The sequence below is a fragment of the Alligator mississippiensis genome, chromosome 3 (genome assembly GCF_030867095.1).
Source record: "Alligator mississippiensis isolate rAllMis1 chromosome 3, rAllMis1, whole genome shotgun sequence".
Lineage (NCBI taxonomy): Eukaryota > Metazoa > Chordata > Crocodylia > Alligatoridae > Alligator > Alligator mississippiensis.
The window spans coordinates 188,153,666-188,169,067 of record NC_081826.1 but is presented as its reverse complement, the minus strand read 5'-3'; the positions used below and the strand labels follow the sequence as shown (position 1 = coordinate 188,169,067).

The 15,402-nt window shown below is 43.2% G+C and overlaps 1 protein-coding gene across 2 annotated transcripts in view; it reads left to right on the top strand.

Annotated features, from left to right (window-relative positions):
* The window catches only part of KDM4C (lysine demethylase 4C), a 490,147-nt gene extending 478,261 nt beyond the window's left edge, over nucleotides 1-11,886 (top strand). Inside the window, exons 22-24 of one of the 2 annotated variants that reach the window (XM_019478152.2) lie at nucleotides 5,706-5,798; nucleotides 5,985-6,057; nucleotides 10,693-10,782. In XM_019478152.2, coding sequence (XP_019333697.1) covers nucleotides 5,706-5,798; nucleotides 5,985-6,026 — 135 coding nt within the window. In that variant the 3' untranslated portion in view covers nucleotides 6,027-6,057; nucleotides 10,693-10,782. Of the gene's footprint in view, nucleotides 1-5,705; nucleotides 5,799-5,984; nucleotides 6,058-10,692 lie in introns of both variants that reach the window. The other variant, XM_006272325.4, reaches the window with a different exon arrangement.
* The last annotated feature ends 3,516 nt before the right edge of the window (nucleotides 11,887-15,402 follow it).

Genomic DNA, 15,402 nt, shown 5'->3' with positions numbered 1-15,402 from the left:
TAGATTGAATCAATTCTGCCTCAGGCTTTTTGACTATCTGTACTTAGCCAATGAGACCAGATGTGCAGGAGTAGGGTAGTTTACAGAGCGTGGTGGTGGCTGGATCTTTTATTGGAAAGGAAAAGCTGAAAGACAGACACATGCATGGCACTGGTGTTGCTATGAAGATCAAGATTTTTACTCATTCCAGAATGTCTGGTTGGCATCAGTAAGTATCTTGCAGCCCTTTGTCTTCAAATGGCCAACAGAAACATGCAAGAGTCATCATTGCATACACCCTGACTCTTGATGCAGATGACAAAAAAAAATTCTGTTCTAAGCTTGACCAAGTTCCCCCAAAATAATTGTAGACTGGGCATCAACCTTGACCTGTTGAAAGGAATGCTTGGAAAGGAAATAGTGGGGAAGGTCAGTTCAAATTGAATTCTCCTTCTGAGCAAGTGTTTGGAATATGATCTCTTCATTACAAACTCCTTATTCCACCAAAGCAACATATGGAAGACATCATGGATGCATCACCACCCAAAACACTTGTACCCGATTGACTGTATCATAGTACATGCCCAGGACCATTGTGACCTCCATATCACCAGAAGTATGATTAGGGCAGATAACTGCTTGATGGATCATGGTTTGATACGTTCCATACTATCCATTCATATTGCCCCAGAAGGATGTAAACAAAAGAAGCAACCAAGGAAGAGGTTCAAATTTGAATGCTTGAAAGACCCTGATAAAAGCAATCATCTTCAGCAGTGCTTCAGGGGAAACTCTCTGACCTCCCTGATGATCTTAACACCATTGATCACTGGGGGAGCCTCAAGAAATGCATCCATTCCATTAGTTATGCAAAGAATCTCTTGGCTTCTCCACAAAGAAACGATCAGAACTCATTGTCCCCGTGCTTTAACTCTAGAAGTTTAGGATGTGATTTCTTCTGGTCGTCTCAGGGCCGACTCTGTAGTTTCCTAATAAGTTAGACTAAGTGTGTCAGTCATCTGGCCCCACGGGCCAGATGAGTTGCATGAGACTGGTCCACCAGCCATATTGAACTCACTGCCCTTCTCCCCCATCAAGCGGGATCCAGTGCATTCAGCCCCCACTTTGGATGCTCTGGGATTGCACCACATGCAAAACCTGACTAGTCTGGGACAGGCACTGTATGCAGCATCCCCTCTGGCCAGTTCAGGACCCATATTGCATGCAGATCCTGCCCTAAACCAGCCAGGACAGGCACTGCATACAGTGCAGGTTCTGGGCCAGCTGGAGTGGGTGCTGCATGTACCATAATCCCAAACCAGGTGGAGTGGGCACCATGTGCATAACACGGTCCCAGATTGGCCAGAGCAGGCACCACTTGGAGTGTGGGGCCTGCACCCTGTGTGGGGCCAATCTGTGGTGTGGGTCAACTCTGAGACCTAGGAAAGCACCAGGGGCTGGATGATGGGGATCCACTGGCTGGATCCAGCATATAGGATCTTCACACACCTAATGGATTCCTTTCTTGGGGCTGTTCCACCGATCAGTGGTGTCAAGATTATCAGGGAGGTCAGAGAGTTTCCCACTGAAGCAGTGCTGGAGATGATCGTTTTTAGCAAGGTCTTTCTTTGACACCCCTGAATTAAACCATGGATTTGTGTAGGATTGGGGGGGGGGTGGAACAGGGAAGATCCTGCCTCAGGTGGGGATTGGACTGAATGAGCTCTGGAGGTCCCTTCCAGAACTACTTTTTCTATGGTTCAGTGAAAATGATAGAGAAATTCAAGCTGTCATTGGGTGCAGACAGAAGTGACAATTTTCACCTGATTTGGCCACAGAAAGCAGCTTATAGCTGTGACCAAACACAAGTGCATGGCTGCAAACACCTTAAAAAATGGCTGATTGGGTGAAAATCTGACCCCTTATTGTATGACATATCATATAAGACATTTCAAAATGTAGCGTCTTTTGCAACTTGTCCGTCTGTCTCTGTTTTCAGAATGGGAGTGGGGAAAGGAGTGCAGGGAGTTCAGTCTGGGATTTTTTTCAGCCTCCCCCTCCTCCCCCCTCTGAGAGCGGGGAAGATTTATTGGAGCCTCCCCCCTCCAATTGTGAAAACAGTGAGCGCTGGCAGAGAGCCTGGCTGTTGCTATGGGAACCTGGCTGCAGGCTCCCAGCCACAGCTAGATTCCCCTCCCCCTGGAACCAACAGTGAACTTCTGTTTGGTCCAGGGTAACGTAACTTGGAGTGCTTTGCAAAAATTGTTCTGAGTTACAGCTGGGAGCTGCACTTCCGCCTGCACCCTTTCACAGTAACAGGAGAGCCGTCAAAGCTTGGCAGAATTACATCAGCTCCAAACAGAGGCAAGACATTTAACACCACATTAAAGCTGAGACCGAGAGAAAAATTTGAGAGCAAAACAAAGAGAACAATACCATTAAAGCCATTCCACAACACCCCATTAAGGACTGCTTTGCAGATGCACCAAGTTGTCAAGGGGCCTTGAAAACCATTACACAGATGAAGGAACAACAAAGCATGTGGTCCTGGGGATACCAGCTCACCAGTTGCACATTATTACAAAAACCTGGAAACATGAACAAATTTCAAGTGGCTTTAGAGATGCCAGAGTTGTTACCTTGTTCAAGACAGGAGGTTCATCAGATTTCAATACGACAGTAACTATTGCACTCATATTCATAGCTGAAAAGATCCACACCCATATTGTCATCAGTAGACGTGCTTTCCTAGCTGGGGAGATTTTGCCCAAGTCCCAATGTGGTTTTGACCACTCATATGCACTAGATATGATATTTGTTTCTACAAAGCTACAAGGGAAGTGCCACTAGCAACTTCAGTATCTTTACATGGCCTTCATTAACCTAACTAAGTCCTTTGATTCAGTCAACAGAAAGGCCTTATAGGAAATCCTGATGAAAATTTGTTACCATTGTCAGACTCCATCACAATGTCATAATAGCAACTATCCTAAGCAATGGCTCAGAAATGGACCCTTTCACTATTAGAACCTGAGTCAAGCAAGGATGGTGATTGCAACAACACTCTTTTCCAATTATATCACATCTATTCCACTTCTCATTGCTGATTGACTTTCATCTGCAGTCAGCATCCAGTATCACATGGATGGGAATCTCTTTGACATAAACCAGCTACATTCCAAATCCAAGATAAACAATAATCAAAGCCTCCATTTCTGATCTTCAGTACACTGATGATGGTGTCCTGTTTGCCTGCTCAACTGAAAAGCTCCAGATCACTCTTGATTGTTTCTGTGTAGTGTATGAAATGCTTGGACTCAGTCAACTTCACCAAACAAAGATTTAAAACTAAGTTTTGATGTATAGTGTATCAGTGCTATATCTGGGTGTACATAGCTTAGACCTAGTCCTGCAACTCTTACCTGCTACCTATTCTAATCAGCAGGGTTCCTGGTTTTCCTTGAAAAAAAATTGCAGATTATCTGACAAAACCCCCAAAATCCATTATTTAAATTAAAGGCCCCCCACAACGCCCCCCGGCCTTGCTGGTGCCCCTCTCTGCCCCCACAACAGCCCCCCAGCCCTGCTCATGCCCCTTTCCCTGCTAGAGGGGGTCCCCAGCTGTTAGGGGTATGGGACCAGGGACTCAGGTTCACAGCTCCCTGCCCTCAACAGAAGGCATCTGCAACAGGAGCACAGAGCTGACTCCCGCACTGCTGCCTGCCTGCTGCTGACTTGGGCAGGGGTGGGGCTGGCTTCTGGTGGCCATGCACACTCCCAGGGGGCAAGGGGAACCTGTGCCCCCAGATCAATGCAGGGGGCAGGCTGCGGGCTCGAGCTCCTACCCTGCTTCCTTCCCATGGGGCTGCTGTAGCCCCACAGGCAAGACCTGGCATGGCTGGAAACAGCAGGGTCATGCCAGGATTTTCTTGCTCCCTCTCTGTGCCTCCTGCACCTGCTGCTGCTCTGAGTAGTGGAGCCCCACACTGCTTCCCTCAGTGCAGCCCTGCGTGCAGGAGGCGCGTTGCTGGGGCAGCGCAGAACGGGCAGCTGCTAGGAGATCCCCATACGGCTCCTCTGTCCCCAACTGTGCTGGGTCGCAGGGAGGGGAGCAGGGCTACAGTGGCCCCATAGGAGGGAAGCAGGGCAGGAGCTCGAGCCAGCAGCCTTCCCCCCCACAGATCTGGGGGCACGGTCTCCCCTGTCCCATGAGAGTGAACAACATGGAGTGTGCAGCTGGCTCCACACCTCCCTGCTCCCGGCCAGCACTTCCATGTGTGGCTTCCCTTAAGGGCTGCTAGGGCCACTTTGGTTTCATGTGCCCCTGGCCAAGCACTCTGGCCGCGAACAGGGCGATGTGGAGCTGGCCGGGCACTCTGTGCATTTCCCCAACGCCTCCTTGCTCGTGGCCAGAGTGCCTGGCCAGGGGTATGTGAAACCAAAGTGACTTTAGCGGCCCTTAAGGGAGGCTGCACATGGAGGCGCTGGCCAGGCACTCCATGTACTTCCCCAACACCTGCCTGCTCCCTCAGCCCCCAGCCAGCTTCCACCCCAGCCCTGCCCTGCAACCCCTCAGCCCCCTGCAAGCCCCAGTTACCACTTCACAGGCTCTGGGAGGAAAGTGAGCCTGACCTAGGCCTTGCGACTGACTAAAAGTCGCAGGCTCCACCCTTCCCCCTCTCCCTCCCCCTCCCTCTGCCCCTCCAGGCAGGGTTGAGGCTTTCCCGCCGTTTTTGCAAACAGCTCTTGCAGGCTGGAACTCTGCCAGCTTGCAGAGCTCTTTGCAAGAGGGGGATATCTGTGTGTTTCTCTGCTAAAAGAGAAAATCTGTGTTTTCTCTGATAAAACCAGGAAATCCATGGTTTTCTTTGTTTTTCCGTGGGAAACAGAAAACCCGGATCTCTGGTAATCAGTCAGATAGTCAAACAAGACTTCAGGATTGGGTCCTTTATGAGTTTTCTGCAGACTTGCTTTTAACTAAAGTTTCTAAAGGAACTCAAACTATGCCTGACAGGTGAAATATTCTACCAAATGTTTTTTTAAAGTTAGTAGCTATTGAGAAAGTTATAAATGGTTCAAAGGCTCAGTATTTTAGCATTCCCCACACCTAGCTACATTTCCTTTCTCATTTTCTCCTAAAGGGGTTCATGTTGGATTAAATCTAAACCTAAGCATGATAAAGATTTTCATCTTCTGAACAGAGCGTTTTAAAGAAATTCCATCAGATTCAGTGTAATTCTGTTAACTGGTATTTCCTTTAGTGTCACTCATACCTTCTTACATTTCATTTGGTCTTGGGTACCCTTGAAACACAAGCTGGTAAAATTAATTTGTATGAGTTAGAATATAAGAAATGAATGTAAAGAACATAGCAGCATATTGTTAAGATGTCTTTATAAAGCAATGTTGTATACTTTGATATTATTTAGTATTCCTAATCAAATACATTTGAATTTTTTTGTACAAATGTCAGCGCTGGTGTTGCAGTCCTTCTGCACTTTAACCTAAATGGTGATTATTTATGAAGTACACCCTTAATTCTTAACTGTGGAGTTCATGCTGTTTCTTTGTATTTCCTTCTTAAAAAGAAATAACCAGACATATGTAAATGTTAAATTTCCTATATCTCTATACATAAATTGTTGCATATGTCTGTTGTTGGAGAGCTTCCAAGGATTGTAATAATGATTTGACTTTATTTTTAAAATTCCTGTTTCTTAAATCAGGTTGAATTTGAAGATGGGTCTCAGATAGCAATGAAGCGGGAAGAGATCTACACCCTCGATGAAGAGCTGCCTAAAAGAGTGAAGGCACGTTTTGTAAGTATTTGCAAATAAGTGTTATACTCTTTAACTTACTCTAACTGTCATTCAGCTGAGCTGAATTAGCCCCTCATATACTGTACAAGGATTTTTGTGAAGAGTGTATGCAAGTGTGAGTGGGTAAATTAACACAACTTATAAAAGTGTACAGTGGCCAGTGAGAATGGTTTACTTTTCTTCCAGTACAGAAAAATACTGTCATCAGGCACATCTCTTGACTGTTGAAAGGGACATCTGTCAGATCATGAAGAATCAAGTAAGGAAACTTCTCACATTGACAGATGCACTGTTTGCTCCATACTCTTATCAAGTACATACAGTGTTTATTTTAACTTCCCAACTTCTCAAAGCTTTATAGTTCTGAAATCGCAAAGTTTAACAAAATACAACAAGCTGAACCTAAAGAAGTAGGTACTTGTCCAAAATGCATTTAATGAAAAACTTCCAAGGACTCCAGTGCGCTTTGGATTAGGTCTAAAATGTTCCCGTTTCCTGACAACCAATAGGTGACAGCTAGTTGGTCACGTACGGTACCATATAATATAAAATGCTGGCTCATAAGGAACATATCTTCTTTAGGACTAAGAACTGTTTGTTTCTAACATACAACTACTGGAGGTAAGAGGAAGTTTATATTACGTACTAGCCAATTGCCCATCATGAATGACAGGGTGTTTCAGAGACAGTTTACACCCCCCCCTCCCCCCCCTTTGGGGCTGGCCATGTAAACAGCGACTGAAAAGAGTCATGGGGCCAAGAGATGACCAGTTAAGAGGAGTTTGGCTTCATGGTCCAGTGAGGTGGGCACTGTATCAGAAGAGAGGGACCCCTGGTTTCTAGCTCCTTCTCCCAATGTCTTTCATGTATTTTGTATCATAGTCCATGGATAAAATTTACAAGCAGAATTGTGATTGGGGCCATAATCAAGTGCTTCCAGGGGACTACCCACCACCCCACTGTGGAACAGACTCTCTTACTTGCTCTCCCTTTGTCCCCATGAGTCCTTTACCCTTGGTTGGCCAGTGACCCTGCTTCAAGCAGTGGGGTGCAAAATGCTGAGAGCCCTGACTTTCCCATGGCCGTATAGTCAAGGCATTCTCTGGGAAGTGGAAGATGTAGGTTTATGCCTTGAGAGGAACCTAGGACCTAGGTATCCTACTTCCTGGGGTAGTGTGCAATTTGTCAAACAGACCCTCAATCTTTGTTTACTCTAGCAGTATATTCAGAGACTTGTGTAGAATTTACATACCTTTCCCAGGAAGAATTGGATCAGAACAGACCAGAGAAGCCAGAAGGGCCCTGACACATGTTGTATTTGTGGTGCAATTAAAATGTTAATTGCACCATAAATAGTAACCCTGCCACACATTAAAGCCAATTTGTGGCACGATAATATTGCCAGTGAACCACAAAGATGTTTCACATGTTTGTGTCATGCCTTAAATTGAAGGTGTGGCATATCAGCTGAGCATCAAGATCTAGCACTGGGCAGTCCTGAAGTCTGGGACACAGGTTCCCCTTGCCCAATAAGCGGGATCCAGCTTGAGGCAGCACTAGGTCCTGAACCTGGTGCCTCTGCCAGATCTTAAGAGACAGAAGGGTGGGTAGGGAGCCTGAGCCCAACATCAGGGAACATCTCCTTGATGTCGGGCTCACTGTCCCAGACCTTTAAAAAGCAGGTATGCAGCTAAGGCTCCCAGCAGCATAGCCACTTAAGTTCCTGGGGCACCCATGGAAATGGCAGCTGGGAGCTCCCTTCTCCCCAGCTGCATGTGCTGCTTTGTGGAGTGATGCATTGGCAGCTGGGCTGCATCCATGGTTTTGGAATCTCCCCAGATGTTTGGATCCAGACACTGGGAAGAGGGTCATCGATCTCTTGTGCATAGGGAGCTATAAAGACCCCCCCCTTCCCTCCCGCACATGGAAATGGCAGCTGGGGAATGGGGAGTTTCCTGCTCCCCAGGTACATCCATGGCTTCAAATTGCTTTGCCCTGCAGTTCATGGTTCTCCCCAGGTGCTGGCAAATGAAAGTTGGCAGTCATGGGCCATGCATGTCTTGCATAATATTACTTAAACCCCAATCGCATAGGAGCCTAAGAGGAGTTGGTGAGTGACCTGGATCATGCCTGAGCCTAGGTCAAATCTTGTTTCATAGAGGTCTTTTCAGCCCAAAGTGGAGAAGCATAAGGACTCCATGCATCTTGGCACAATTTGGGCTGCTGCATGGGGTAGAATAGGATGATGTTTAGTGACCTAGCCACCAAAGCCAAGGTCCACATGCATATTTTATAGGCACACTAGGATCCCTGCCCATGTTATTGGCATGTAACCCCTGCTGTTCTGTTTATTAACAATTCACTTGTATTTTTTAACTTCCAAAACTGAAGTGTAAGAACTAGCAAAAATCTTGTTGTGACTGTGAACAGAAGAGCAACATACAGTGGGTTTCTTACTGTGTGAAGAAGTGTTTTTGAATATACTATGCCAAGTATGGTAACAACTTGGAAACTAGCTGATTCTAGTGTTCATCTGTGGGTGCAGGTCTATTTAGTTCTGTGTAGGGGAATCACTTAAGCTAAGTGCAGACATTTGCGGGGGTTAGGGGGAGGCTAGATTGGGTTCAAAATGGTCACTCAGTCTAACTTAGTTCACCCCGGATGTGGACCTTACGCTCAAACCCAGGCTCAGTGATCTGAAATCAATCTAAGCCCATAACAGTACAGAAGTTACACGCACATAGACTGGTCTAAAAATGGTGGAACCTGATCTAAGGTGGATCTGGATCAGTGTAGTATTAGATTTACTTAATCTAGGTTAGATTGGGGCATGGAACTTCAGTGTAGGTACCTGCACAGCCCCAGGACAGGGAATGCCCTGTTGCTCCCCTGTGTGGATCCTGCCTACCTCCCTCCATCCCCTTATGGATCCCGCCTGCCCCCTGCCATTCTCTCACAGACACTGCCTGCATCCCCCATCCTACTGATCACTCCTGCAGACACCACCTGCCCCCCCCAATCCCCTGCAAACCCCTGTTCCCCCTCCAAGCCTGCTTGCCCCTCCAGATAGCCCCTCCTCCCCCCCCACCCCATCCTGATGTACCTTGGATTGGGTGGCCATTTTGACTCGAATCTAACTTCCCTCTAACTCTCCTGAATGTCTGCACTTAGCCTAAGGTCACAGAATGAGGGAGGGTTTCTAGCAATTGAAGGTAGAGTTGAGTCGGCATTATTTGAAGCAGATCCCAGTCCTTTCCACGGCTTCCTTAGCTTATGCATGTACTAGCTGCTGTTCCATACCACCAGTTCTGAGCCACATATCCCAAGCTAGGGGTGCAGTCAGGGAAACGATTGGCATGGAGCTGGCTGCATGAAAAGGAAGAACTGGGACTGGCACCTTGGAGAGGCAGAGAAACCAGAGATTGTTTTCCTGTAAGGAAGTTTCCTTATTGTGCTCAGCAGTGCAGAAGGAGATAAGACTGAGGGAGGAAGGAGGAGGGGGAGAATAAGTCATTTAGGTATTCTTCACCTCATCACTTCAGTGCCAATTTACTCAGAATGAGTGTGCTCATCCTTCAGTGTCCTAAGGGTTAACATGGAAGGTTCTTGGAAAAGAAACAATAAATAGACCACCTGGCTGCGGGTGGGTGGTGGGTTGTTTTTCATTATACTCAGAAAAGGTCCCATTACCATTTATTGTTTTATAGAGTGTTCATAACAGAAGTTTATAATTAACTAGATGTACTGTAAATCTGTTTTATTGTTGCATTTGACAAAGAATAACAATACAGACATAGCTGGGGTTTTGCTATTTTTTTAAATAAACATATTTGTTTTATAGATCAGCATTTCACTGCTGCACACGACACCATTACCATTTGATAAGAGATAAGTATAATTTAGATGCAGCAAATTTAGATAACAAAATAAAAGAAACCCCAGGAACACTGCAGTTGCTATTGATAAGCAGTACAGTTTTCCCCCCTGGAAAACTTATACCTGTGCTTCTGCATAATAGGGTTTCCCTCTTAGTAGCTCTGATTCCCCAATAGGCAGCCCATCCACATGATGATGATGAGCACTTCCTGTAAACTGTAGTCTGTACAAACCAAGGATACAAAGTTCCTTGGAGGATCAGCCCCACAGTTCATAATTTTGGCTTCCCCCTTCCTTGTAAGTATGTGAAATGTCTTGTTAAACCACACCGTTAATAGGCCAGGGGATTTTTGATACTGGCTTTGATAATGGGAGAGAGTCCTACATTTCTTCTTATTATCACTTTTGGTTTTTTTTTTCTAGGCACTGGTAATTTGCCCTCCTTTTATTTTGGTTCAGTTGCTGTCTATTATTTGTACATTCTCTAGCACTGGCTGTACTTGTTTCCCTCTCCACACAATTTGTGCAGTTGTACAGGCATCTTTTTAATAGCCTACATGAGAAGGTCCTTTGCATTTTTAAAACTAGCCTGGATAAAACACTAGGTAATACATGTTATGGTTGGAAATAAAGCTATTCCACCATCAGGACAGACTGGATCCAATATAGTCTTTCCCAGAGTTAATTCCTGTGATCTTTTTCTGCAGTCAAATCACAAAGCAGCTAGGGTTAGTCAAATGAATTTAGGAGACCTCACAGATCTATGGAACAAAACACCATGGTGTGTGCATCAAGCAAATAAAAAGGTTAAACATGTATTTAACATGCATGAATTTTCCTTGAACCGCTGCCATGAAACTGCATGCTGTAAGATACTGATGGCTACATATCAGTTTAATCAGTGAAATAACTTGCTGTCTCCCAAAACCAAAGGTATCTCTGCTCTTGTGCAACTTGGAGAGTGTCGGAGTGGAATGTCCTTTGTGAAACTGATGGTGTAATTAATGTCTGTTTTTAGTCTACAGCCTCCGACATGAGGTTTGAAGACACGTTTTATGGAGCAGATATTATCCAGGGAGAAAAGAAGAGGCAGAGAGTATTGAGTTCCCGCTTTAAGAATGAGTATGTGGATGACCCTGGCTACCGTTCCTTCTTGAAAAGCTCATTCCAGAAGAAGTGCCAGAAGGGACTATAAGGGAAGCAATGAAGGAACACACTCACACTCACACTCGCTCTCTCTCTCTCTCTCCCTCCAGGGAAATAATCAGGTTATGTGGGCGGGGGAATACAACATAAGCAGGCCATCCATGGTTAGATGATTGTGTCTAGTCATTATAATAATTCAGTTAAAATAAATATACTTGAGTTGTACAGTGAATTTACTCATAAACCTCTGAACTTTTCCATTTTATTTCTCTTGTTGATGAATTAAGGGGCTTGAATGAATTTAGCTTCGTGGAATGGAGAGGGGAGCCATTTGCCTAATATTAAGAGATAATGACATGCTGAAGAAATACAGGAGTGCAATCATACTCTCATTGACTTCAGTGGTAAAACTCCTATTGATTTCTCTGAGAGAAGAATTGGGTTTAGCTAAATAATATACCTCGCACCTGATCAAGATGGTGAAATGTCAATTCCATACTGCCCCCTGAAAACCAGAAATTTCGGTAACAAGATATAATTACAATGGCTTCTGTTATCCACACACAGGGAAGAATGTTCAATTTTGTGTTGTTGTTGTTTTGAAATAGGAGTTTTTGTAAAATACAAAATAAAAAAAACATTTTTAAAACAGATACAATGTACAGTATTAAGACCTGCAAATGCTGTACTTATTTACTTTGTACAGTGCTTTTACATTTTTATATCACTACTGCTTTCAATAGGGTTTGATGAGGACTGAGCTGTTGACTTAGATATTTTTTGGCTTCTAAGGAGGAAATCTTCAGAACAGCCAAGGGGTTTTGTATATTTAAAGAGGGAGATTTTGGCAGTTATTTTTAAAACATGTTTTTTTTCATAAGACTTATTAAGAATAGCTATTTGTAAAATAAAATTTTCTTTCATTATGTGTAAAATTAGAGTTTAAATATATATGCTTAACAGGCTAGTTTTGAACTAATATAATATGGTCTTCCTTTTTAAATAATAGTCTGCCAATGTAATAGTGTTTAAAAATAAATAAACAATGTCCTTTTCCTTAGTAAAACTTGTCTCTGCCGATGTGTTTTAGGCAACAATATGCTTTTATGAATCAAGCAAATCCACTGGCAATATAAACTCCTGACAGAAAAGAGAGTGTGTGTGTGCGTGCACGTGTGCACACATTTGTTGGTATTTGTAGAGAGAGAGACACATGCACACACAAACCTCTGCTGATGTAATAACTTATTAAGTACTCCATTGTGGTTTTCCATGTTTTTATTTTTCCTCTGAGGTATGATTCTGATTTTATTGGTTGTAGTGTGGGTGGCAGACAACCTGAATGCATTTCAGACTATTTGTCAGAAAGGTTGGGTAGGCAAAGCCAAAAGAGAGCTTTATCAAAATGACATAATCTGCTTCTCATAAGCCTGCCCATCAGCAGGATTTCTGACTGGCTGCCACAGGAAGAAAACTCTTAGAACCCAATTTAATCTTGAATGCTGCAGTTATTCATGGTTTGACTTATAAATGTTCTTATAACAGGAGAAATCTGGAAAAACTTTTTGTGACAAGCCTGCTTTTTTACATAACAGAGAAGCACACATCTTTGCTTTACTGAATCCTTTGCAAGGTTATTCTTTGGGTTTTTTTGATTGGACAACTAAATGCTTTCACTTACTGTATGACACCTCAATTGGAATTTTAATTTCTTTGTGTTACACTGACTGCTTTTTTGTACCATGAAATCACTAAAAGTCCCTTTAGTCTGTAAGAAATTGCTTAGCTGTGACAAACGTAATGTATTTCTAATTGAGAACATTTTCTCTGGAGGTTGGAGGGTTTAGCAAGCACTTCCTAGCATATTTGAAAACGTCAGAGCTTTTTTTTGGCATATTTCAAGGAAAAACAACCCTACTGGTATATAGATCTAATTTGAAAAATGGAGCGAGATTGTTTTTAACGTCAGCACAGTTAAATCCAGGTGACAAGCTGTTTAGTTACAGTACAATCTTATATCATTGTAGAATGATATTATTTTATTATCCCTCATGAAACAAGTCCTCAAACATATAAGAACATCTTGTAATGACATGTATGAGAAAGGTAACATTAACTTAGTGCAGTTTTATGTGTGTTTTGTGTGTGGCTCAGCAGCAACTTGCTGTAAGACTCTGGACAAGTCATACTGACTATGCAAAATGGAGGCAGTATCCTTCTCTTCCTTTGCAAGATATCTTGAGATCTGCAGATAAACAGAGCTGCCAAATTGCTAAAAAATAGTATGATAAAACCCCAATCAAGTTTCCTTGTTTTGTTCTCTTCTAGACTTCAGCCTGGATTTTTACAGGCATTTTGCTCTGAATATCCTGGAAATCTTATAAATTATTCTTGGGCCTTGTAAGCTAATATAAAATAGCTTGTCCTCCTTGCTCTTGCTTTAAAGAAAGTACATCCAAAAGGAAATTATCTTAATTTCATAAAACATAATTCAGCCTATAAACCTGGATGAGGACACCCCGCCCCCAAATGTGGTGGTTGCCCAGTATACAATAATGACAAATTATAACATTTAATGGTGAAAAAATGACCTTTTATGGAAATTTTGAAAGAAATGGTCCATTATAATTTTCCTTCCAATCTGTAAATCAGAACTTTTGCCAGGCTAGTATTATAATGATAACGCTTTGTAGTAGTAGGGGGGAAGATTGATCTTATGGTGAGGGGAATGTACTGGGAATCAAAAGACTGTGACAATACCGAAGTCACTTAAGTTGTGGGCACTCAGTACCCTGGACAGCTGGTCATTTTATAAATCTGTTTGTCTTAAGAGGAATTTAGGCATCCAATATTCTTTCTTTAAAGCAGGGATGTCAAACTCACCCTGTGTCCCAGGCTGGATCTGGTATGGGTATCCCTTGGGGGTTGGATCTGGAAGGATAGTGGTAGTTATAGGAGGCCAAGCAGGGCAAGTGGAGCTTCATTGTCTCAGCCAATGCACACCCATCTGCTACTGACAGTCACGTCCAACAGAGTCCCAGGTTCCAATATTCTGCGGCAGGCACCTTTTCCTGCTAGCCCAGCTCCAAAATCCCCTGACCCGCCAGTGAGCCAGATGGAGTGGCTCCATGGGCCACGGGTTTGACACCCCTGCTTTAAAGACTATTTCTGTGCATGTATATATTTTTCCTTCTGTAAAACTAGGCTAAGAATACTCACCTTAGGGGATATCATGAGGCTTTATGTGTTAATAAACAACAGATGGAAGGTGTTATAATAATGTGAAGTATGATGATGGTGGTGGCGATTATAGTGTAGCTTCCTATCCGAGGATCTCAGTGCACCTTACATACTAAATAGTCTGGCAGCTACTGCTGAGCAGGAGATGGTTTTTCTATCCCATAAGTTTGGAGATTTAAAAAAAATGTTTCTTGGTCCTCATCAAGCTGCAGTGGAGACTTCTAAAAAATATGAGAGAGAGAGAGCATGCTCAGTGGTTGAGACATTGACCTGGGATGTCGGGGGTCACCCACCTGAGTCAAGCAAGGCAGCCACTTCAAATTCAATCTCCCACATTCCTTGTAAGAGCTCCAATGTCTGCCACCTTAGCTGATCTGAGAGAAGTATGCGCTGTCTCGCTCTTTCTATCTGGTTTTGATAAAAAAAACAAAAACAATTCTATCCTGGACCCGAGGAAAGTTTAAGTGAAACTGATATGTTTATGCAAAAATGAGTCAGTATTTTGCAATGAAAATAATTTCACACAAATTCCTGACCAGCTTCCCTCTTGGTATCCATGTGAGGTATGATAGGTGGATATTTGTTTTAAAAACAGGTAACCTCAGTAACATTAAGGTTTTCCCCCAGTGTAGCACATTAGTGTCAGTGTTGGAGCTAGCTGTATAGCAAGAGTTGAGGCACTCTGTCCTCAACTGTCTTTTAGACATTATTGCCTTTTTATTTTCTCATTATATGAGAGAAGAGCAATTGTTTCAAAATTTCAAGAACCCTGAATGCTGAATGTGGTGAGCCTAGACATACATTTTCATAAGAAATATGATTCTGACAGACAGTGGTATATTACTGCACTTTTGCTCCCTGTTGTGTTCACATCCACGTTAAGTACAGCAGGAAAGTGTGCAGCCAGTACTTGTATTTAAACTGATTTGCCTAGAAAATGTTGTAGTGCTCAAGATGTGATCACGTTAACTGTTTCATTTGTTAATTTTAGATTATTTTTGTTGAATTCTTTGTCATATCATTATGACCAGGCAATTCTACTGATGTTTTATAAAAAACCTCCAATATGCTATGTCATGTCACTTTACAACACTGCCCAAGATCAGTTCACCCTGAGAGTGAAATCCATAACTTTCACACTTGTATATTCACAACTTGAAGATGCAACCTGAGTTCATAATTTAGAGGTGATTTTTGCTACAGTTAAGACTAGAGACTTAAGCAATTTTGGTTTTAAAGGAAGTTTACTTTCCAAAGTGGTGGGTAGCCTTCATGAAGACTTGAAAGTTAATTTTAATAAAGTCTTAATTAGCCCAATGAAGACTTGTGAAAAATAGGGAGG